Here is a 24,470-nt window from a genome sequence, read left to right on the forward strand (position 1 = left end):
TCTTTGTTACCTCAGCCCTTTTATATCGCGGGAAAGCACTAAGTGGTATTCGCTATTGTAGGCATGATGGGTCTATAGGGGATGCAAGTGTTGATATATGCAATACAACAAAGAGATATATTGTACAAAGTATTTGGTTTTTTGATATTCCTTTAACGACATGTTTACCTGTAACTTAAGAAAAAATCTTTGGCTCAATCACATGTTATCGCTCTTTTGCGCTTTAAGTACTTCATTTTCCCTTCTTAATTCTTTGATAACAGCCTTGAGGGGAAAAATGAGGAAAGTCATGTCAGTATGGTCGATTGCAGGTTTACCGTTTAGAATAACACGTAACCGACCTACAGCTAAAGTATCAGGATTTGCACCTTGTTCAATCATACTGACACATATCGATAAAGTGTTTTTATCTAAACCTATATTGGTCAAGATATTATATCAGTCAATGATTCGTGGTATACTGTACAGTGTACTTGTGATCCAACAGAACCACCATTCACCTGTTTGTAATAATTGTGAAAGGTCGTGTAAAGCTATTGGGATTTCAACAGATGAGCCAGAACGCAGTCAGTCAACCATGGATAATGCTCACAGAGTTTATCTTGTGGAAGAAGAGGAACCGAGCGACTTACAGTCTATCGTCTCTCTTGCATTCTGCAATCTAGCTTCATCATCTTTACTGGAAGACATCATGTATCTCTCCCTGTTTAGCCATCCAGCAGAGCGATCACTAGGGTAGAAAGCAGAATCTCATATATACATATATATATATTTTTACTGTATTCATTTTCATCTGCAGCAGGGACGCGATAACATTGAATGTGTGAGCGGCGATTGCCGAAGTCGCGTCGTTGAGATGTCATAATCAATTAAGCATTTCCCACATCTTATACTCTTGCAGTAAACGTCATAATAATTTGCTTCTTTACTTTTCTTAAACTCGTCTTGCTAAAATATACAGCAGAATTTGATAAACACATGATGACTCCAAGGTCTCATACCCTCCTGATATCGTTCCTTCTCACAGCGATCGGCATATCTGCACAAGAATTGTCTTGTTCTTCCGCCAACTTCGACCCATGTTCTGTGCCGTCTCCAGGAGGTTTATTCGTTTTTAGACAACGATTCGAACCTGATGTAGGAAGTGATTATGGTTCTTGGGGTATAGATGAACTGGAAGTCTTGGAGTAAATCCCTTTTTATTTGTTCCTCATTGATATTTCAGCGAAATCCATGAGGGTTGAGCAATTTAAGCTGATTTTTATGCGTCATATCCATCACTTGAAATAGCTGTACAACCCAAAAAACCCAGAATTCCACATCGTATGCTCCAACATATACACATGAAGAGATAGGTTCTTATTGCTTGAAATCAACTTTATTTGGAGGGGAAAAGGGTTATAATGCTGCAGAAGGCGAATGGGCACAAAGTGAAGTTGGTGAAGGTGTTGAAGAAGTATGGGAAAGAACGGTAAGTTCAGCTGGCAGGCCTGGTTCATCCTTGACAGTCGCAGCTGATCATGTCTTCTTTTGTTCGTAGTGGAACACTGCAGGAAGGTTTATCTCTACATTTGATCATAAATGCTACAGTAAAGCTCCAGCTGGTGCAGGTGTAAGTCAGCTGCTGAAAAGCTGATGCCTAGATCTAAAGGCTAATCAAAGAGTAACATGATTACAGGTAGCGGAATTCTTTGTAACACTTAGTAAACTGCATAAAACGTTTACCACTGCTCAACTGCTTTCTGATGCTGATGTAAGTAGCTATCTAAAGAGTGATATCGAAGAAGATATACTTATCTTGGCTGTCATTGGAAACAGATAACGCCGTCCGACGACACCACCTATTCTTTAAGGGAATTGACGGAAGCTTTATCAACGGGGAATTATAAACCTATCGTACGTTTTCAGCTGTCTAGTCTGTTGTCGCGTTTAACGATCTTGGGAAAACTCAGCTAATAGTGATGATCAGGTGGAATGTGATAATTCAACTTTATCATCGATACTCTGGCCTTTGAACGTGAAAGGCAAATTCGATTCTGGATCGTTTGGAGCTGCAAGTGCATTTGATAGAACATCAAATTGTCCTTCAGAGGGAATAATGTATGTACAATCTTAGATCCCTGCTGTACTTTCACGAACTTTTGACCTTTTGTTGTGAGAGGTGATGATAGAATATAAGCTGAACACTATTTTTTCCTTTTCGTATATAGTTACCCTCCGTCCACAACTTTAGTAAAATCAACAAAATCAGCAGACGATGAAGAATGGGCACATCTACGTAGACCACCACCCAGACCTATAACACTATCACATGATGAAACAAGAATGTATTATAGACAAGAGACAGCAAGAGAAGATCCTGTAAGTAAATTAGGTTTGAGGAAAGAACATGATGAAGATAAAGATGAATACAATCAAGAAAGAGCTGAGAGACAGTATTGGAGAGATGAGTTATAATGGAGGAGCAGATAATCAAATTCATATTAAATGGAGAGTAAACAGGCTTGAGAACCTTGGACGGCAGATATATATAATAGAAAATATCGCTTAGAACATGCCTTCATATGTGGAACTAAAAAAAGTAAATAGAGGTAAACAGGAGGAGGTTCATGTATACTACAATGCAAATTACGAAAGCCAATCCCCGCCCTAGAAACCCTATAGTCAATCAAGTAGTTCTGTGCGGCGTTTGATGTCATAAAAGAGGTTTCACCTACAGTAACTTGCATCGCTTGACCTGTGACAAAACTTGCGTCTTCCGAGACAAGGAATCTGTTCATGAGATAAGTATCATACCATTTTTCGCTGAGATCCTTCGAAGAACTCACGCTACCATGGAAGCTATATCTTCTGTTGTCGCATTTCTTCCAAGAGGATTCAAGCTAGCTCTCTACGGAAATGGATATCGACACTTTGATTAGTAAAAATGATGTCCAATTACGAAATTTTGCCTACCAAGATTTTTATCCGGCTATTAAATGAATAAACAGCTCACTATTTCAGTGTATTCACCTTTTGTCGTACCTTTGATTTCAGAAATTTCACAATCGATTTTTTCCCACATTTCAGTTTCAACAACAGTTGGACAATATACATTGGCTGTTATACCATATTTACCTAGCTCCAAAGCTGCACCTTGATTTATTGCTCTTACAGCAAATTTGCTATTCCCATGTAATAACGTTTCAGCTTTAACTTAGATCCGAAAATGTAGTGGCACAGTTGAGCTTACGATGCACAATAAGCTGACATGTTTGGACCAGTCCTTAGCTGGCATTGATATATGTCAGCCTACTATAATAACCTATGGCCTTGAATTATTTTTCATGCTTACCCCAGACATAGAACAAGCACCAATTAATCTTCCTCCATCACCTTGCTTAATCATTTGTTTGGCAGCAGCTTGATAACATAGAAATACACCTTTAACATTCACTTGATAAACCTTATCTAAGGTATCACATGATAATTCCAGAAATGGTGTCACAGGCGCAATCCCAGCATTTGCTACCATTACTGAACCGAAGAAAAGTCAGGACGAAATACGATTTGCATGAGAAAATAGTCAACTTACCATCGACTCTACCTAGATTCTCGACTGTCTTATCAATCATCTTATAAACATCTTTCTCATTGCTCACATCCACTTGAACAATCATAGATGTTACTCCTTTATCTCGAATCTCGCTACCTACTTTCTCCAATAAATGTTGAGAAGAAGGTAAATCTGCTAAACATATGTTATAACCTTCTTCAGCTAGACGTAGGGCTATCGATCTTCCTATACCTTGGGCTGAGCCTGTTACTATGGCTACCTTCTTCGTTGGACTACTGGCGGATATCATATTGATAATGGTTTACTATGAGCGTAATATAATTGTCAAGTCCTGCTTGAACAGATAATTTGCATTTCATCCGATTGAAGGGGGGGTCTATCAGTCGACCAGGTATATCAAGACAATGCTAGAAGGTAGATAGATACTCAAGAATTACTATTTTGATGCATAACCATATTTCACGTTATCTGTCTTCACTTGATCTCATCGCTCATATGCGATTCTTCTATACTCTATACGCCGGTGTTTATACTGTACTCCGCCACTTTATGTACTTGCCTACATACATCGGGCTAATTCATTTTTTGTAACCGATAAAGATAAACCCACTCTACGCATCCCCCCGCTCTTTCTTCACACCTTTATCCGTTGCTCCGTTGCCTTCGACGATTAAAGCTATAATCCTATTAGCAAGTGAAATCGATTTATTATTACCTCTGAGAAGATCATCATACACTAGACAAGGCTCTGAGATCCGTCCGCCGATCGTTAGGCCGGTTTCAATCAGGTTGGAAAGAAGGACGAAATTGCGTTCGATAAGAAGAATTTTGGGAAAGAAAGGGACATGCCCGCTGTTACAGCTTGTTTGGCATGTAGAGCTTTAAAGGTAAGTCCTGTGAATTCGTACAGTATCTCGCAATCAAGAGCAGGTATCAGAAGCTCCATGCACGCATGGATACTAATCGACCTGAAAATTTTTGCGTCCGATATAGGCTAAATGCCGGAGAGAAGATGTCACCGAAAGCTGTTTGAGATGTTCAAGGCTGGAAATCCCATGCGAGACTGTACCAAGGAAGGTGAGTTGCATGTGACAGATCCGTGACATAACTCAAGAGAAACGTTCGTATACAGCTGGGTAGGAGGTTAGGCTCAAAAAAGTATGTTCATGTGATTTGGGGAATATCCAATTCGCAACAAACTACTAAAAGGTCCTTAATTTATAGTCGCCCAAAATCGATATCTGGATCAACTTCATCTCCGCCCTCACACGACACACCTTCATCATCGGTCAAACGACCTCGACTCAGTGTCAAATCACCGACTCCCACATCGAATCGCCATGAGATGTATCGTGAATATGGTGACGAAACGCCCAGAGAAGGGTGTACTAGACAACCTACACCTTTGTCGACTCATCAACACCGACATCAAGGTGATCATTTAGGAGGATCATCATCTTCACAACCATTCTCGAATATGTTAAATGTTTTAGCAAAAGTTGCAGATGAAATGCCACCTAATCAAGTTCCACCAACTTCGGTTGAACACGAGAATAATCCATATTCCTCACCTGAAACATCGATGTCAATATCAATGTCGAATCCTTCGCCATATACTACAACGTTTGATAAGAAAAAATTCCTCAATATGTATAGACAAGCTTCAAGATCGCTGGATCCAGATCCATACATGGGTATGGCTGTGTTAGAACAAGGATTAGACGAGTTGTTATATATCGATCCTGAAGAAAGACAGACTAGAATTTTACCAGGTGAAGAAATCGTTTATTCTAGAGTTGATCAACCAAGAAGGGATTTATTGGATGAATGGGATGTCTTGACTGTTGGATTACTGAGTGAAGACGAGGTCAATGATCTCCTGGAAGTGTGAGTAATTGCTTGGTAAATGTGAAATATACGATAAAATATCAGACTAACCCTTCGTCAGGTATTGGGAACGATGTAACCCTATTATCAAATTGCTTGACCCTTCCATATACACTTTGAATTATATTCGGGCGACATCATGTACTCTCTTAGCAACAATTCTACAAGTTTCCGCTCAGTGTTTACCGGTTTCCAGGCATTCCTCATCTCTTGTGGCGAGGTTAGATCAACATCTAGAGCACCTATTCAAGGAAATACTGAAAAGAGGACTGCAATCGTTAGAAATATGTCAGGCACTTGTCATATGTTCTACCTACATGCAGGCTAGTAAACAGCATCAGTAAGTGTACACGATCTCTCAACAGATCGTCAAACCAAGTCTAACCTATTCTTTGGCTTTAGGACATGGCAATTCATATCTCAAGCCATAAGCATGGCTATTGAGTTACGGCTGGACGTCAACGCTTCACCGGCATGGCATACCACCGAGCCAATGCACTTGCATCTGCGGCCTCATGTGAAAAGAAGGAATATTCAGAGATTTTGGATGTGCCTATCTGAATGGGATAAAAGGTGAGTCACCGCATCATCAGAGATACAGGTTAGGAGGCAACTGATCTGCTTACTTGGGACCAACAGACTCGCATTCATACGAGGACGGAGACCTGTACTTCGAGACACGATGTTGACATCTTCAACTTCATTGCGGAGTTGGTGGTCTGAACCTGGTGCCATAGATTGTGATGTCATGACATGTGCTACTATCAGTTTGAGAGGTCCCATTGTGAGTATTTATGCGTTGGCTATGACCCGGTCAAATTACTGACAATCGTTATCTGATATAGGGTACTGTGCAGAGGAACGTTCAACGCGCTTTAGCTACAGACAGACTGATATCTTTTGAAGACCGTGAGTTTCCTACAAAGTGGAATTGAGGACGATATTGTCACTCTGTCTGATTATGTCCCCAAAGATCTTGCAATAGTCGATGGAGAGATGGAGACCTGGAGATTAGAATGGTATTCGCGTCTAACCCGCGGTAAGTCAGATAAAAACCAAAGCGAGACCCAATTGACTAACCTCAGCAAAACCTAGAGGATCAGCATCGTATTGAGCATGATATCAGGGCATCAAGATTCGTACTCCTGATGACGCCTTATGATAACCGATTGGGCAATGAAGGAATGCCTGCCATTGCTAGAGATGAATGCCTCATTGCAGCTTTAGATGTTTGTAAAACTGCTATACCGCTACTTGGTGGACGAGAATTAGCATTACCAGTACACAACGTCACAGCTGCAAGGTATGTGATCTTCCCCAGACGATCTTGGCAAAATTTCCTATGCTAACCGGGAGGCCTTAAAGGTTGTACTTATTAGGGTATACTTCATTATGTGCGTTAAGGATCATGGATGTCATATCACGATCGCGAGACGAAAATCGACCTAATATGGAAGAAGAATTATTTCACTTAAGTATATTATCAGCTTTGGCAGATAGGTTATGTCGATTAAATGTACATCAAAATATTGCATTGATAGCTTCTGTATTAGGTAGAAGATTACTTAAAGCATGTAGAAAAATGGTTAATAGGACATTGACGAGAGACGCCCCTATCAGTAATCCCAATAAGCAACATCAATCAGGACCATCAACGGGAATAGGAAATGGTACCGGATTTATCAATAATCTGAATAGCAATCATGAAGATATGGTTGTTACAGCATTACCACCTGCTCCACAATTTGTAAACGATTCAGATCCCGCTTTGACAGATTCGCATGGCACTAATTTCGGACCACAAGATTTTGAATTTAGTTTTGATTTTGCTCATTTACCAAATGTGAATATGGGGGACCTATTGACTTATTTCGATGGTAATGATTATCTCGGTTCATCTTTCGCTTTATAATCAACGTTATATTTTCCTCATCTTCCAGCTCTACCTGGCCATATGTTGTACCGGTTGTATCATGTATATGTATGGCCATTCCATGGCGATTTAGCACCTTATCATACAGAATCCCTCCACGGTAACTACGGGTAAAAGTATCGCTTATTATACTCTCAACCCTTATCGTGAGGAAACATGAAATGACGTAACGTCAATTCGGGGTGACAATAGTGTATTCATACTGTTTTGAGTTAGACTGTGTCCATCTTGATTCACCGAACAATCAAGAGTCAGGTGAAAGAGTATTTTCCGCAGAAATGTGAAAGTCTTTGAAAGCCGTATTGACCACCGATATTTGTTTCTTCTTCGGGTCTACCGTTGTTCAGTGATGTTGTTATGATAGGCAAGGCAAGGTAAAGGCGGGATTATTTTGCTGGGGAGAGATAAGGCTCAGTCAAAGACGGTGATACTTATGACGATCCACCAGTATAGGAGGGATAGCCATGATGTGTGAGATGTCATTTTTACCTTGCTTAACAAGAAAGTCGTGGAATAAGTTACCCAAGCTTCATCACGAAATGCAAGGTGTAGCGTTGATTACAGGAGGAGCATCTGGAGTGAGTAACGTAGTAATATTTTAGTTGATCATGGTAATCAGACTACAAAGGCTACCTGTATTTGTTAGTTGAGCTAATCGAGTATTTATAATCCAGATAGGAGCGGCAACCGCTCGAGCATTTATACAGAAAGGTGTTCGATCACTCGTTCTCATTGATGTTGATCAAACTTTACTTGATGAATTTAAAAGTACAGTTCTGTACGAGTTTGGCTTAGCAGAGGAATTGACTATCTTAGCAATACAATGTGATGTGACGAATGAAGATCGACTCAAGATAGTTTTTAGAGAAGTTGTAGACAGGTTTGGTAGAATTGATTATGCAGTAAATTCAGCTGGTATAACGAATAAATCTAAGGTTGGTGAGTATGAAACATCAGATGTGAGTTCAAAACGTTGTTCCAATCACAGTACATCCCAGTTGTGTGAACGCTCAACATATCTTAATTATCTACTTATACTTAGTGGGATAGAGTTATAAATGTCAATCAGAAAGGAATCTTCTTCTGCATGCGAGAGGAATTAGCACAAATGGAGAAACAGGATTTCTTGGATGACCAGTAAGTTTTGCTCAAGTATTGAAGACATCAATGATTGCTTTTGTCTGACATGAGTGTGACTATGCTTTTTACTTAGATCGATAGATAAACGTAGATTACAAAGAGGATCAATAGTAAATGTTTGCTCTATAAATTCATTCGTGGCTGCAAAGAGAAATGCTGCATATGTAACTTCCAAACATGCTATAGTGGGTTTAACGAAAACTTGTGCTTTGGATTATGCTTTACAAGGTATAAGGTGGTGAGTGGATGTCATTCTCATATTCACGGTCCACAAATTTATTTATGATAAAATGATTGACTAAGGTAATTCTTCATTTGCATATAGCAATGGTGTTGCACCTGGATATGTCGAAACTCCAATAACTCTTGCACCTGAGAATGTAGAAGTACTAAGAAAATCAACTCAACCTGAAAAAACACCTCAAGGTAGACCAGCTTTACCAGAAGAGATTGCAGATGTCATTGTCTTCTTGTCTTCGCAAGGTGCAAGTTACGTTAATGGTGCTATTTGGGAGGTTGATGGGGGCTTTTTGTGTTTATAGATAATTATGGTCTACGTATTCAGCTTTATATATGTATGCTCTTCTTTATGCACATTTTCAAAATTGTCAAAGACAAGTGGTGTTCCAAATCCTATTCATACAAGAATCGACTACGAACATCATACAAAGACATATCTACTGAACACAATGCTAACATTACTGCATACTGTATACCATTTATATACCTTTCTAATAGTCAAACATTTTCAAACCATCTCCGTATTGAAGATACCAAGTGTCATTTCTACCTCTGGAGAGTTCGACTTATCAGCATAATTTCATTGAAAGAATGGATCGAGACTTACTCTACTTCTCTAAGTGTGTAACCATTACCCCAATATGCATATCGATTTTTGTTCCAGTACGTATAATTGAAATCCTCCCAACGCTAATAGCAAAAACAATCGATTCTGTAAGTAACGTGTGAATACTCAGGAGAATCAACGGGAGCTTACAGGATCCATCAGCAAAGCAAAGAAATGTAGTCTACCACCAGGATGAAGGGCAATAACTGGTCCTTGAGAATTCCCATTCTTGAACCATGAAGAACAATTATCTGTCCAGACAGTCAATTTTAACTGTTCTTGCATATGTTCGTTTAACTCATCTAAACATCTTTTATTGATTTCAAACGTTTTGATTGTTTCATGTTGGAATTTATTTAAGAATTTTATAATATAATCTGAGATCCTTTCAATTGAAACTATAATTGATCCTTGAGCAGAAGGTGATCCAGGTCCTAATACAGTTATATAATTTGGAAAATTATTTGTAAACATACTTAAATATGCTTTCGTGTTTTCTGGTTTTGACCATTGTTCTTGTAGATTAATTGAATCTATACCTATAACTGGAAATCTAGGTTTAAAAGATACATCAAATCCTGTTGCACAGATAATCACGTCAAATTCTCTTCTATCACGTTGATTGGTGGTTAATCCTGTTTCATCTATGTAATCTACCCTACAGATATATACGAGATATCAGCTCAATCCCACCATGGATTTCTGATCTAATAGCCATCTACGTGTCCACTTACCCAGAAAAAACAGCTTCGACGTTTGGTTGAGTGAGAGCTTCTAAAAATCCAGGTCCAGGTGTTGGTCTATGATTTCCCTAATCAGCACAGAACTCGTAAAATTAGAGCTATCTACAGTATATGACCTACCTTCGACAACCCACACCGAATGTAGGATGTAGTTTGTCATAATATTCAGGACGAGATTCTAAACCTTTTTGCATATGATTACTCCAAGCTTCGTATAATTTCTTTTGATCTTCACTTCCTCTTGTTATATATCCAAATCGTTTGTTAGCCAGAGATTCTAAATCTCTACAATATTCTAAATGTTCTTCTGGATAATCTTGATACCTTTTTATTTGTTCCGATGACAACAATTCACCTTCTCTAGAGGGCGCTATCCAAGTTGGTGATCTAATATAAATCGAACACGATTCTACTAAAGGTTGTATTTGAGGCAACACCTATTTTCAAAGAAAATCGAACTTAGATTTTAGCAAGACAGGTTATAATGCTGTTAATGAGTATGTGATAAACGCTTACCTGAATAGCACTTGAACCTATACCGATCAAAGCCACCTTTTTACCTTTTAAATCTAGATCTTCCGGCCATGCAGCTGTATGTATGAGTTTACCTCTAAATTTACTCAAACCAGGTATATCAGGCATTTTCCAATGATTGAGAAGTCCAGAAGCATTAATGAATATATCGCAAGTATCTACAAATTCTGAGTTTGGATCATCTCCTTTTCGTACTTTGACATGCCATTTAGCTTTTTCTGCATCCCATGTTGCGCCTAATACTTGATGATTGAGCTTGATGTATTTTGATAGACCGTAAGTCTTTACGACATCCCGCATACTGCAAGCATTCGTCAGCACACTAAATTATACTGAAAGGTAGGATCACTTACTACTCTTCTATTTCTGCTCCTGGCGAGAAGCTGAGTATTTCCCTCAATTAGCTTCTACAAGGTTCAGCGGAAACAAATCGACCACTCACATGGCCGTCCAATCTGCCTTGAGATGATAGGTGAAAGCGTAACCATGACTATTGGTATCGCATGCTACACCAGGATATCGGTTTTCGAACCAAGTTCCACCAACATCAGAATTTTTATCGTAAGTCTATACAAATCAACCTTGTTTAATAGTTGAATATCCCAAATAATTGAATCAAAAGCTATACTTACAACAAATTCTACGTCTTTCATGTGGGATTGGATTTTATAGCTTGAGATACACGACAGTAAACGTTAGATTTGTATCGACATGAATCTTCCACTTAAGAACAGATGACTCACGCCATATTGATCCCACTTGCACCTGCTCCCACGCAAACTACCCTCAACTTCCTTCTCATTCCCAAAGGCTGATTCAATACCGTGTATGACCCATCTTCCTTTCGTTGTGAGAATGGTTCATCTACTGTAGGACAGACATCTGGCTTTCCAGGCACTTCATCGACTATCACATTGTAATCATACTTGAGGGGCGCTTTTGGAGGTGGTGAAAGCTCTTTTCTGCTAGTATCGTGAATAGCTATGGGAGTCATACTGGGAGTTTTGAATATTCGTCTGACTGCTTAACATCCTGCTGATTTCGAATTCACTCACTTGTGCGTCCCGTATATATCCAGATATGATCTCGATGATTTACCTCACTTGCAACTTCTGATACATAACCCTCGGCTAACTAGTTTTGCGTTTTGGATTTGGTTTCCATCTCTACTATATGGTCATGTGGAAAGCTGCAAGCTTATCATTCATACTGTACTTTCACCGTGTTAGACAGCGTTAGTCAAATTCGGTAATTACCCGGACTTTGATCACCCTTCCGGAGCATAGATCTCTATCGGGGTAAATTACCTTCAACTGGATTAATGATAAGACCCTTCAAGATGGATTAAACATGTATCAATTCATAGGGTAAGAGCAGAGGAATGTGATATTCTCTTGCAGGTTATCATGTATTTCGGTCAGAAGTGGTTTTAAAAGGGTTGAATATAGATATAAAGGTCTTTCAGAACCTTTTGTCTGTCTTCTTCCGATACTATTTTTAAGTTCTCACTTAACGTGACAGCCCATAAGCTATCACACTTGAACAATCATCTATTTTTATACAAGAGAGACAATATGGAGAAGAACTCATCAACAGAAGATGCGAAGGGTACATACCCAGATGTCACCATTATGGAGGCATCTCAGGAGACCGAACGTCCAATACAATCCACCTCCACCGTACGGGGATTGAAATTAAGACATATCCAGCTTATCGGTAAGTCTATCCTTTGACTAAAGATGGCTCTGCAGAATGTCCGCTAATATATATAATCGTTAGGTATCGGTAGTACCATTGGTACAGGTTTATTCTTAGGTTGTGGTAGAAGTCTTATAGCGGCTGGACCTCTGGGTTCATTATTGGCTTATATGATATTCTGTGCTATTTGTTGGGGTAAGTAACGTAATTTCTCGCGAGTATACTTCCCTCTTATACTGTAACTTACGGTCTATTTAGGTGTCTGTCTTGGCGCTGGTGAGATGGGTTCTTTCAAACCTGTACCAGGTGGATTCATAACATGGGCAGGAGATTATATTGATCCTGCAGTAAGTTTTCATTCTCTTGTTCACCGATTATCATCTACTGTATGTGGAAAATACTGATACATACAATCAATTTTCTTCATACACAGGCTGCTTTTGCTGTAGGATGGAATTACTTTTACGCAGGTACAATGTTCGGTTGTGCAGATATCGTTGGTGTAGCCGGTCTATTTGGATACTGGTTACCTGATGTTTCACCTGCAGTTTGGATTTCAATGTGTATTGTAATCATTACAGCATTGAATTGTTTTCACGTTAAATTCTACGGAGAATCAGAATTTTATTTCGCAAGTCTCAAGATTATTTTGATTGTCATGCTTATCCTCATGGCTTTCATCGTTATGCTTGGTGGTAACCCTCAACACGATAGAATCGGTTTCAGATATTGGAAAGAGGTGAGTGATATGACGATATTAATATGACGAGATCATAAAGCTAATACTCAGGTTCCCCTTATAGCCTGGACCATGGGCAGCATATCACACTACTGGTCCACTCGGTCGGTTCCTTGGTTTCTGGAACGTAAGTTACCTGATTTTCCGCAACAAACATGTACAAACTAAATCGAACGACTCTTTATATAGGTATTCAAAATTGCCGCATATTCAGTTGGTGGACCTGAATTCGTCTCAATGTGTGCTGGTGAATCAGTTTGGCCAAGACGGACAATACCCAAAGCAGTTAAAGGGGTATTGTTTAGATTATCATTATTTTTCTTCTTTGGTATTCTAGCATGTGGAATTTTAGTTCCTTACAACGATGAAAAGTTGATTCAGGCTGTTAAGACAGGTGTTGGCGCTGATGCATCAGCATATGTGGTAGGAATGAAAAGAGTTGGAATAAAATATTTGCCTGATATATTCAACGCAATGGTTATAAGTTCAGCATTATCTTGTGCGAATGGTTTTGCTTTTGTTGGATCAAGAGTTGTACATGCTTTAGCTGTAAGAGGTCAAGCACCAAAGATTTTCGCAAAAACTACAAGAAACGGTGTGCCTATCTACGCATTCGGTTGCGTTATTGCCATCTTCTGTCTATGTTATATGCAAGTTTCAACAAACGCAGCTACGGTCTTCGGTTGGTTCATCAATTTGAGTAGTGTTGCTCAATTATTAAACTATGTAAGTGATATTTGTATCAACATATTTACCCTGTCGGTAACTCACGATTGACGATCTGTTCAATTTTCAGATCGCGATGACATTGACAACAATTCGATTCAGAGCTGGATTAAAAGCTCAGGGGATCTCTCGACATGACTTACCTTGGACAACCAAATATACTGTTCCATACAGTTGGATTTGTTTAGTAATGCTCTGCTTGATCGTCTTGACACAAGGTTGGGAAATATTCACTACAGTAAGTTCTATCACATCACATGAAAAGACTGGTGAAAAAGGTAGATGTCAAGATTTGCTAATTGGACGATGGACTGTGATATAGGGCGGATGGGATGTTCAATCTTTCCTCACATGTTATTTCGGTATCGGTTTTGTTATCGTCGCATATTCAGGTTGGAAACTATGGCACAAAACCAAAATCATCAAAGCACGCGAAATGGACTTTAAATCTTTCGTGCCGGAATTCGATGCCCTTGATGAGGAGTATCGAGCAGCGTAAGTCGAATTTCGGTTTTTTATCATTGCCTCTTTGAATGGTATTCTGAACTAAATTAACCATGAAATGATCAATAGTTACAAGCCACCTACTACAGCCATAGGCAGATTTTTCGATAGAATGTTTTAGATTTCATGTAAAAATTTAATGATTGCTAAAGTCGTATGGGTCCAAAACAGTGGTCTACGTACCAAGCAAGTTGTGACAAGTATAGAAATAATATCTGGATATGTAGTTGTCGATATATTGATATACAGATGTAGCTATTCATCATAGAGAAATAAAGGAAATGCATCCCTGCGAGGCTAATTAACGTTATTAGGCATATCCCGAAGAAACATCGTCCAGCTGAATGAAATTATGATTTAGCGATACCTTCGTTGATCCAGGTTTTAGAACAGACTTACTCTAGATCCCACCAATTCTGATCCGCGTTTTGGAATAAGTTGAGATCGCTGCCGATAGTCTCTGTTGGGGCTGTGACTGGATGGAATCGAGTAGTCGCTTGGATGGCAGGCTGCCAGGTTGTAACCCTGTTAATGATAGATTTTTCCATCATTTCACTTTCATGTGCTTTAGCCTGAATATTGACGTTCTGTAAGATCTCTTCTATGTCATCGAGGCTTGTAGGTGGATTGTCAATTACCTAAGAGTCAAGAATGGGCGGTAGCGATGCCAATCAGTAATGATGAATATGTTTAATCGGGATGTTTTACTCACTTTTACCATCTCATTCGCGATGCAAACTCCTTTAGCCGCTATACGAGTATGGGCTTGTACCCCTGCACTAAACGACTTCATAAAACACTCCGATGATGTCACAAGTTCCTGTCTCATTTGTGATGAGGAAGACGTGTCGTGTAATGCGTTCAGCAGTAGAATGGGTAAAGCTGTAATATGGTGTTGAAACATGAAAACTGCGCTTCGTACAATAGCTAGCGATAGACATAAGTAAGTAGGACCTGCTGCTCTTACAGACATTGTGTCTGAACAATAAGGACTTACAATGATCTGAACTATCTGATAAAAGCCTTCTATGAGTTTTGGCTATTTGTCTTGCAGCTGTAACGACGGTTGTCTTTGAATGCTCAAACTGTTTGTTGTGATATCCGCGCAAAAAGAACGGACGATGTAACCGCAAAAACCGCTGGTGATATGAACTGCACCAAAAAGGAACAAAAGAAAAGACAAATCAGCGTGTTGATCAGGCTTATATCCCCATATCCTGCTTACCTATAAGTCAAAGCGAATGCATCTAATTCGTACTGATTCAACTCGCTTTCCGCTTTGATCGCCAGAAAATCTGTAAAAGCGTCCCGTAATATCTGACTTCGTTCTGTAACAGCTGAATAGGGTATATCATCAAGGTTCTCCAAGAGAATAACAATCTTCCTCCATTCTTGCGAGATTATACTTTGATGCATAGCCCATACAAATGGTGTTCTGCGATAGGCAGTTGATCAATACAAATCATGATAGCAAAGGGATACAGCTGTAGACTAACTTTTCGGATCGTGAACACGACGTTGATTCTGATAGAAGTGCTTCATTTGTGTAGTTTAGCGGAGGCGGTGTCAGAACAGAATCTGTCACATGATATTATGATTAGCATAATCCTTTGGTAATGAATCTGTAAGCTGAACTTACCATCGGGAAAAGCATAGGGGAATAGTGTACGCGAAACGTCTGTAGAGTTGATCATCGTATATGTGTCAAAGATAAGGAGGTCGTAAAAAGCTCGCCGTATCATTTGTTGGCAATAAACAGGTCTGTCGGGAGGTAGAGCTGGATCTTCTAGCTTGACGATGTCGACAGGTGATGGATCTAAGTGCAGTTCTAGGGCTTTACATATCCTATGTTCTGATCAGTACCAATATCACCTATTTGCGAACTTACCCTACGGCTATATCAAACCATAAGCAGCATGAAAAGTCTTTGGGGGGACCATACAAAGGACCGGTCAAATAACAACCTTGCATACTACCAGGTGGACAAATCATTAGGTGATCAGCATTAGAATCGATTCTGTCAACATCTGAACTTGCTTTAGATATATAGCTACTAGCAGGGTATGCAATATACGTAGCTGAGGCTTGAATAGCCAGTTGGCGCAACTGAATGATAGTTCCAGTGAGTCAAAGAGGTGCAGGCCAAGATCGATGATGGATGATCTGGTGAGTCCCATCTTCACCACAGACTCTGATCGTAACATCTCCTCACTCTCCGATAGATAGTGACAAGTCACCCTGTCAATCCGTCAGTGAATCCAAAGTACAACACGAAGGGTACGCTGTATATCACATGAACGTACCACAAAATGCAAATAAGTTGAGCTAACCAAGCTGGATCAACAGAAAGATGTAGACTCAATGACCGCAATGACCAGAATTGCGAAAGCTCCTTCTTGAAGACGTCTTCGACGACATGTAGACCTTTCAGACAATTTTGTAAGCCTAACACACACGATTCTACCTGAAATGATGAATTTGACTTACCAAGCAGTTGCATCTGTGAAAAATAGAAATCTATCATGAAATCAACTTGACTTTGACTGGGAAGGGAATTGACGATGGCGTGCATATCCCTTGTCCACTTTGGTGATCTTGGATATTGATGATTCAGAACAATACTTGGCCATGAGTCTTTGTCGTCTACTGGTGATCTGATGTTCGAAAGCTCTATGGAAGGACTTCGGAATGTATGAGGCGAAGAAGTATTGTTTCCTTTTATGCGCGAAGCTACTAGAACACTATGTGCCAATTCCTGTGTTGCTGCTCTTTCAAGCTTACGACCAGTGTTATTTTTCAATGAACGCTGCTGTGGATACTGGAATGACGGTGTACCAGGATTGCTGGTTGGACGTGACGTCAAAGCAACTTCTATCCTCTCTAACCTCTCCGATATAGCTTTAAATTCTGAATGTCCTGAACTAGATTCTGCTTGAGTTGGTTCATACCCTTCTTCATATTGACATGAACTTCCCTCACCGCGAGAAACGCATGATGAACATGGATAAGATTTGTCACATTTCGTTTTTCTTCTTTTACTAAGTACTTTTCATCAGCAAGGCTGAAGCTGAGTGTGAAGAGAATCAATGGTTACCTACCAATTCAAGCAGGTCAGCTATATTGTGGGATCAGCTAAAATCATCTCCCATAAGTAAGCACAATTCAAGATAACTATGACATACTTTAGCTCTAGGCCGTTTGATTTTCCTCTTCTCTTCACTCCCTTCTTCCTCCCTTGAATGTTTTTTCAATACTTCCTCAGCCGACGAATACATACTATATTGCAGATGATCATCCATTCCAAATTGGCAACTCGGGAGATGTTTTCAAGAGCTTATATACTAAGTTTTATCCAACCGTGAATGATGTTGTAGAGGTATATCATCATTCAGTGATGATGTAATGGGTGATGGGAACGTCTATAAACTTTCGGACCCGATGACATACAGAATAAAGATAGATGTAAGATGTATGATGTATGAGATAAAGACAGAAAGGTGTTTGAGGAATGTGGAGGCGATTATGGTTGTTGAGAAAAAGGTGAACGAAATCACAACAATTGGTTGATCCGCGGGTGAATCCGTCTCTCTACACCAAAGGGATCCGGGTGAGTGCGGTGGCAGTTGACGAACAGTAAATCTTTTGTGGAAATCTTTGATACAGATCGAAATCAGATAAGATATATAAGCAGACTTAGCGATTTTCCACAAAATGCATGTCGATTCACTCGCTACCATAACAACATTTTTTGATTGAAGCTTAATAAACGACCAACACATTGTACTCCAATCATTCAATCATGACTTCTCCAATTGATCTTCCTACCCGTCCTTCTCATTCGATAGTGGCAGATACCGAGAATGCCACCAAGCCTGCTGATGTACCAGCGCCATCCGATATACCTGATGGAGGCACAAGAGCTTGGTTATGTGTCTTAGGGGCTTGGCTTACCAGTGAGTTATCAAAATTTTCCATGCCATGAGAAACGATGTTGATGATTAGTTACTTTTAGTGTTCACAACATTTGGTTATGCCAACTCATTTGGGGTTTTCCAATCCTATTATATCTTCAAGTATCCAGAGGTCTCAGCTTCCGATATCTCCTGGGTAGGATCAGTCCAGCTTTTCTTCCAATTCGCCTTAGGAGCAGTGACTGGTCCTTTATTTGACAGGGGCTACTTTTATCACCTGATGTTTACAGGTACAGTCCTCTATGTGATATGGTGAGTATCGCCTTCCTTGTGTGAGAAGAATACGAAAGAAATTGATCAACATACTCTATCTTTTCAGTATATTTATGACATCTCTTTGTAAGGAGTTTTGGCAAACTATGTTAGCTCAAGGATTAGGACTTGGTATAGGTATTGGTATCATCCTATTACCATCTTTTTCGATCATACCCCAGTATTTCAAGAACCGAAGAGCTCTGGCAATGGGAATAGCTGTAACCGGATCATCAACTGGAGCTATTGTTTTACCGATCATGTTGAATAGGTTATTAAGAGTTCATAGTTTCGAAAGATCCGTTCAATATACAGGATACCTTTTGCTGGGATGTCTAATTATAGCAAATCTCTGTTTTAAACCGAGAGTACCACCTAAATCAACTACTCAGCCTAGACCTTCGCCCTTGCAGATTTTTAACGATTTACCTTATTGTCTGGCGGTAGCAGCATTTTTCTTCATCACTTGGGGTCAATTCTTTCCGATCTATTACCTTCAAGTGAGTCATTGAAAATTCACATGGCGTACATGTATTTTGATAACAACGAGACACAACTGACGTTCTAGGATGATAGGTATATGGCGAACATCATGGATTACCAGAAAACCTAACCCAATACACGTTAGCCATTTTGAATGCTGCATCAATATTTGGGCGAATCATACCTAATCATCTGGCAGATCGATTCGGATCATTAAACATGATCACTATTTGTTCCTTTTTCACTGGTGCCATGGTATTTACTATATTTGGTGCATCATCTGTTGGAGGTTTGATCGTAGTCGCTATTTTATACGGTTTCTTTTCTGGCGCTTATGTCTCTTTGATGGTTCCTTCATTGATGGCATTCGCTAAGAATTTTAATGAAATTGGAAGTAGATCAGGTTATGGTATGATGATTTTTAGTTTAGCTGCTTTAACTGGTACACCAATTCAAGGTGCCTTATTAGATAAATACGGATTTTATGCTCCCACTGTTTTTACAGGAATCTGCATTTTAGTAGGTGCTGCTTTTATGCTTTTGTCCACTAGATTGCAATCGAAAAGAAAAGGTACCTGGAAAGTGTGATTTACATATTTCGAATAGTCGAGAAGATTAGATCATAATAATAACTTGACCACTATGCATAATAACTACTCTTAAAATAAAACAAACAGCGACTGATGAGCAAACTGTGTTAACAAGATTCTATCGAGAGGGTAATATTGCAGATATCTCTGTTAAACATTTGTAAACAGTAATTGACATACAAAACACAAAATTCGGGTTACCATCTACGGCCATAGAAGGTATAAAACATCGCCTCTCGTCTGCTCGGCGCAATTAAGTTACCTATCGCTCGGTTAGTACCAAGGTGGGGGACCACTTGGGAATCCCGGGTGCTGTAGTTTATGAATTTTTGAAGTAGAAAATCGATGTTTTCAATATCAAATGATGGAAAGAATGGTCACTTTTCTTTCTCTTATTCAACTTTGCACCAGGTCAGATCCGTCGATCTTTCCCAGTCTAACTTTTACCTGCGCATCAAAGCGCATCAAAGGGATTTGATGATAAAACTAAAGGCACGCTGACTGTGTTTCAAAGGCATGTTTGTGTGTTTGTGTGTTTGTGTGTTTGTGTGTTTGTGTGTTTGTGTGTTTGTGTGTTTGTGTGTTTGTGTGTTTTAAGTGTGTGCGCCACGTGTAACAGCAAAACGGGATAAAATACAAAAAAAATAGGGTGAGGAAATATTCAGGTGACTCGTTTCTAGGAAGACATAGCGCGGTTGATTTGTTTGTTATATGTATGTTACCCTGTAAAAGTACAAGTTGAATGATGAAAACAAAAATATGGTTATGATTCACAACACAACCAATCTTACTATACATCTCATCCTTGTCTCACTTTAAGCAACTTCATCCAACTAACATTCACTCATTTATCAAAATATTCACGATCAAGTATTCTCAATCGCAAAATACCTTCCCAACTGCATTCCAAACTTACGGTCATTACAAACAGCTACTGGTCAACAAATTAAGCATTAAGAACTGCGTGCTATCAATATCAGTCAATAGATATTATACAAACCTTTTACTATTTACTCCTTAATTACAAAACAGCTTTGTTAGCCTACGGTACACTGGCTATACACGTATATGAAACATCATGGATGCTAATGCTATCCGGATTGCGGGTACGTTTGTAGCTGTTATTCCATCTGTAATACTTCTATTCTCTCACACTGTTGCTGACACATTACCTATCAGTACGATGCCGACCATGGCATCCAACGAAGGAGTTGCCATTCGTATCCCAGCCAGTCGATTCATCGTATTTTAACAGAGAAGGGGGACTGGGAACATCATCATCCTCACGACCGGTCGCTCCCGGTGCTATAAGGAATGTAGTCGGTGAGTCGAGAAGATAGCCATACAACATAACAGGATCATTCATAAAAGTCCATAACCAGCTGATATGTATCACAGAGATTATCGACCACAGAGAATTAGATTTCGATAAACCGACAGACACTACAGTAAGCGGTAAACGAGGAGCACCTTCTGGAAGGAGATACAAAAACAGAAAGTGAGCTCACTCAAATCATATATGCTATTTGCTCCATATCCCTGATCCACTTGTAAATTATCAGATATGTCTTCGACCATGTGTTCAGTATGGATGTAGAACAAGAGGAAGTTTTCGAAAGAACAGCAAAACCGCTATTGCCTGGTGTGTTAGACGGCTATAACGCTACTGTTTTTGCATATGGAGTAAGTCGTCATACCATAGCTGAGACTTGAATTGTGCTGACAACATATTCAGGCTACTGGATGTGGTAAAACGCACACAATATCCGGAACTGAAGAGCAACCTGGTATAATAGTTAGAACAATGCGAGAATTATTCGCCCTGGTCGAAGATGATAAATTAAAATTCGATACTCGTTTCATTATGTCCATGGTGGAAATTTATAACGAAAACATTCGTGATTTATTAAGTGACGATTATCCAGCTTGTCCACCTGGAGGACTGAAGCTGTTAGAAAATGAGAAAGAAAGAGTAAAAGTTGCTCATGTAACGGAGAAAACACCTACTTCGGTAGATGAAGTCATGGATTTGGTCATGTTAGGTAATGAAAGAAGAAGTACATCATTTACAGCTAGAAATTCCACTTCCTCAAGATCACATCTAGTGTTACAAATACTTGTTATTAGGAATAGAAGAGAATCAGATATAGATGCTGATAATCTGACAGTAACACAATGTTCAACTTCAGCGACTTTATCCATTATCGATTTAGCAGGAAGTGAAAAAGCTTCAGTCAACAGGGGTCAAAGAATGAAGGAAGGTGCAAATATCAATAAATCCTTGTTGGCATTGAGTGGTTGTATTTCAGCTCTTTGTCAGAACCCAATACGTGGTCAACGTCAACATGTTCCTTATAGGGATTCCAAACTCACCAGATTACTCAAATTCTCTCTCGGTGGTAATTGCAGAACAGTAATGATCAATTGTATCTCTCCCAGCTCAAAGGACATAGAAGAAACAAACAATACTTTACTTTGGGCTGATAAGGCGAAGAAAGTTTCCACCAAAGTATCAAGGAATACCGCCGGCGTAGAACTAAGAACAGCTCAATGGATACAGAAAATTGTAGCCCTCGAAGCTACAATCAAAGAATTGGAGGCAAAGGACGTCGGAGTGGATCAACGTCAATTGGTTTTAGCTAGAAAAGAAGCTGGAAAGCAACTGGAAGATGTACAGACGGAGGTGAATGAATTATTGCCTATGATATTAGAAGGTACAGAAACGGAAGCTCTGTGGAATGCTTCTATACTGCAAGTGGAAGCCTTAGATACTAGACTAGCAGATATTGATATAGAAATGAAGAGTGGTAGATCTCAAGATGATGCGATCAAGGAGAAAAACCATATTCGAGCGTTGATTCAACAGCAAGATCAATCCTATAGGTTCAATTCTGAGATCCTGAAGGGTCGTGAAAAATTAAGTTCAAAGGGAATCGGATTGGATAATTTACTGAAAAAATCTGAAGAAATGAGATTTGGTAAAGATGTACAGTTAGCTAAATTAGAACATCAATTAGCAATTTTGAAGATTCAAAATTATGTTGTTAAGAGTATATCTGCAGCAAAGGAAAGAGGTTTAAGAGACTATATTGCTCAACAAGCTGATTTCAACACAAAATCATCTTCATTATTATCAAGATTCTCCACCCTACTTCGGAATGAGGTAGAATCATTACGTTCAAATGGTGCTTCGTTAGATCAGGAAACGTTCAGAAAGAGACTCGAATCACTTCTGAATACAACAGATCAAAGTGTCGCTACTCTATTTGGAGAAGCTCCCACACCTATATCAGTAGGTCCAGCAAGAACAGTACCGATTTCAATAGCCGCTCCTTCACCACGTAAACCTTCTGTGCGACCGTCAGTCTCTCCCAGTAGAACGCTGATGAAAGCAGCATTGACAAACAAAAGTATGATGCCATCCAGAGGAAATCTATTTGGTCTCGAATCGATACCTTCTGGGACCACAACCTCAACTTCGACTTCAAGTTCCGCTTCGGCTCCCAAAAAGACATTTAGATGGGCGGATGATGCTGGAGAAGGCAAAATTGATGATAGATCAATAGCACCTGATTGTCCAGTTTTTTCTAGCCCTTCAACCAATGCCGATGGGTCTTTCGGAAGAATATCCCCTCCTAGCTTAGCATCATCCCCAAACTGGGCAAACAAGGATAAATCTGGTATTCCCAAAGCGGTATCACCATTGATTCCAGCTCCGTTACGATCGCTAAACTTCCCTTCATCTGCCTCTCAACCCACGTTACCTGCACTAAACCCAAGCCAACCGAACGAAAGCACAGCCGATATACCAGCTTGGAAGCAGATGAGGATGATGCAAGGTAGACTGGGGCAATCATCAATCGGTACTATATCGGAAGAATCACCAACCAAACCGTCTTCTTCCTCTTCCTCACCTATCGGTCTAGGTAGACCATCAACTACATTGATGGGACCACCAACATCAACGACCGGATTGATGGGTCCACCTGCTAGACCCGCTAGACCTGGTCCATTAGGTGAATTGCATTCTGTACCTGGTAACAGCGGAATTACTGGACCTAGAGCTTCCAGCTCATTATCCAATTCAAGTTCCATGTCGAACCTACTCAGGCCAACAGCAGCTTCGGCAGCAAAAGCCAACGCCAATTCTACCACATCAACATCTGTATCCGCTTTCGCCAATGTTAAGATTCCTTCTACAGCATTCAATATGAATGGTAACACGTCTATAAATGGTTCAAATAGTTTACCCTCAAGAAGAGTCTCGTTGATAGGTGCGACCAGACATGATAGAGCCAAACATAGGGCATCATCAGTCAATTACGACAGTGCCGCCCGCATAAAGTACCTAGAATCTCAAGGTAGACTCGATAAAGATCCATTAAATAATAGTTCTATTGGTAGTGTAACGGCAAATAATAGTATTTTGTCCAGTGGAGCAAGAAGAATTGGTGCGCCTAGATCGTCAATGGCACGTAAGTCTACTCGCCTTACAAGGCCTTGCCTACGGGATGTATAAAGGGTAACAAGTAAGGAGAAGATACTGATGATATCTGATCACACTATAGTTTCAGCAACGTCAACATTACCTAGAGGTCCAAGACAGAGTCTAGCTTCAACTTCTACGGGTAGAAATGGATGGAAGTGATATCCCCATATGTTCCATCCGAGAGGTGCTGCTCACGTTAGAGATCGTGGCAATGTAGGACAAACGACAATCCCTGATTCTTTATTACAATACAATAAGTCTAGGTGTGCTGTGGATGAGGTACAAGGCTGAGCGAGGAAGTTGATATACTATATCGTTAGTGATCAGGACATTTTCAGTTATTTATATAGGACAATTTTAATCTGTTTCTTCCTACTA

The 24,470-nt window shown here is 39.7% G+C and overlaps 10 protein-coding genes across 10 annotated transcripts; 6 read left to right on the forward strand and 4 right to left on the reverse strand.

The window, feature by feature from the left end:
• Positions 1-198: 198 nt before the first annotated feature.
• L201_004239 (mitotic-spindle organizing protein 1) lies at positions 199-690 on the reverse strand (the record flags this gene model as incomplete). The annotated part of the gene is made up of 4 exons (XM_066219984.1): positions 199-264; positions 346-416; positions 501-533; positions 633-690. The coding sequence occupies 4 exons, from the start codon at positions 688-690 to the stop codon at positions 199-201; spliced, it is 228 nt and encodes a 75-aa protein (XP_066076081.1).
• A 291-nt stretch (positions 691-981) lies between these two features.
• L201_004240 (uncharacterized protein) lies at positions 982-2,457 on the forward strand (the record flags this gene model as incomplete). Its single annotated transcript, XM_066219985.1, has 7 exons — positions 982-1,187; positions 1,291-1,471; positions 1,541-1,612; positions 1,679-1,753; positions 1,819-1,896; positions 1,970-2,100; positions 2,211-2,457. The coding sequence occupies 7 exons, from the start codon at positions 982-984 to the stop codon at positions 2,455-2,457; spliced, it is 990 nt and encodes a 329-aa protein (XP_066076082.1).
• A 517-nt stretch (positions 2,458-2,974) lies between these two features.
• Positions 2,975-3,845, reverse strand: L201_004241 (uncharacterized protein; the record flags this gene model as incomplete). Its single annotated transcript, XM_066219986.1, has 4 exons — positions 2,975-3,164; positions 3,233-3,270; positions 3,335-3,516; positions 3,575-3,845. The coding sequence occupies 4 exons, from the start codon at positions 3,843-3,845 to the stop codon at positions 2,975-2,977; spliced, it is 681 nt and encodes a 226-aa protein (XP_066076083.1).
• A 556-nt stretch (positions 3,846-4,401) lies between these two features.
• Positions 4,402-7,355, forward strand: L201_004242 (uncharacterized protein; the record flags this gene model as incomplete). Its single annotated transcript, XM_066219987.1, has 11 exons — positions 4,402-4,443; positions 4,550-4,633; positions 4,689-4,714; positions 4,781-5,443; positions 5,505-5,783; positions 5,846-6,016; positions 6,083-6,227; positions 6,289-6,352; positions 6,417-6,482; positions 6,539-6,746; positions 6,809-7,355. The coding sequence occupies 11 exons, from the start codon at positions 4,402-4,404 to the stop codon at positions 7,353-7,355; spliced, it is 2,295 nt and encodes a 764-aa protein (XP_066076084.1).
• Positions 7,356-7,915: 560 nt separating this feature from the next.
• Positions 7,916-9,058, forward strand: L201_004243 (uncharacterized protein; the record flags this gene model as incomplete). The annotated part of the gene is made up of 5 exons (XM_066219988.1): positions 7,916-7,954; positions 8,051-8,335; positions 8,419-8,513; positions 8,590-8,754; positions 8,842-9,058. The coding sequence occupies 5 exons, from the start codon at positions 7,916-7,918 to the stop codon at positions 9,056-9,058; spliced, it is 801 nt and encodes a 266-aa protein (XP_066076085.1).
• A 301-nt stretch (positions 9,059-9,359) lies between these two features.
• Positions 9,360-11,634, reverse strand: L201_004244 (uncharacterized protein; the record flags this gene model as incomplete). Its single annotated transcript, XM_066219989.1, has 9 exons — positions 9,360-9,446; positions 9,514-10,021; positions 10,098-10,163; positions 10,227-10,543; positions 10,623-10,941; positions 10,994-11,023; positions 11,083-11,207; positions 11,273-11,312; positions 11,384-11,634. 9 exons carry the CDS (start codon positions 11,632-11,634, stop codon positions 9,360-9,362), a joined length of 1,743 nt encoding a protein of 580 aa, XP_066076086.1.
• Positions 11,635-12,214: 580 nt separating this feature from the next.
• Positions 12,215-14,428, forward strand: L201_004245 (uncharacterized protein; the record flags this gene model as incomplete). The annotated part of the gene is made up of 9 exons (XM_066219990.1): positions 12,215-12,356; positions 12,420-12,533; positions 12,597-12,685; positions 12,772-13,077; positions 13,142-13,204; positions 13,267-13,803; positions 13,874-14,041; positions 14,126-14,298; positions 14,377-14,428. 9 exons carry the CDS (start codon positions 12,215-12,217, stop codon positions 14,426-14,428), a joined length of 1,644 nt encoding a protein of 547 aa, XP_066076087.1.
• A 274-nt stretch (positions 14,429-14,702) lies between these two features.
• On the reverse strand, positions 14,703-17,582 carry L201_004246 (uncharacterized protein; the record flags this gene model as incomplete). The annotated part of the gene is made up of 12 exons (XM_066219991.1): positions 14,703-14,945; positions 15,020-15,234; positions 15,305-15,459; positions 15,533-15,742; positions 15,804-15,885; positions 15,947-16,152; positions 16,196-16,279; positions 16,345-16,545; positions 16,611-16,731; positions 16,795-17,345; positions 17,406-17,422; positions 17,490-17,582. 12 exons carry the CDS (start codon positions 17,580-17,582, stop codon positions 14,703-14,705), a joined length of 2,178 nt encoding a protein of 725 aa, XP_066076088.1.
• Positions 17,583-18,106: 524 nt separating this feature from the next.
• L201_004247 (uncharacterized protein) lies at positions 18,107-19,601 on the forward strand (the record flags this gene model as incomplete). Its single annotated transcript, XM_066219992.1, has 4 exons — positions 18,107-18,260; positions 18,320-18,530; positions 18,598-19,030; positions 19,107-19,601. 4 exons carry the CDS (start codon positions 18,107-18,109, stop codon positions 19,599-19,601), a joined length of 1,293 nt encoding a protein of 430 aa, XP_066076089.1.
• Positions 19,602-20,681: 1,080 nt separating this feature from the next.
• Positions 20,682-24,251, forward strand: L201_004248 (uncharacterized protein; the record flags this gene model as incomplete). Its single annotated transcript, XM_066219993.1, has 6 exons — positions 20,682-20,709; positions 20,783-20,926; positions 21,002-21,101; positions 21,166-21,286; positions 21,339-24,078; positions 24,172-24,251. 6 exons carry the CDS (start codon positions 20,682-20,684, stop codon positions 24,249-24,251), a joined length of 3,213 nt encoding a protein of 1,070 aa, XP_066076090.1.
• Positions 24,252-24,470: the final 219 nt, after the last annotated feature.

This window comes from Kwoniella dendrophila, chromosome 5 (assembly GCF_036810415.1).
Source record: "Kwoniella dendrophila CBS 6074 chromosome 5, complete sequence".
Lineage (NCBI taxonomy): Eukaryota > Fungi > Basidiomycota > Tremellomycetes > Tremellales > Cryptococcaceae > Kwoniella > Kwoniella dendrophila.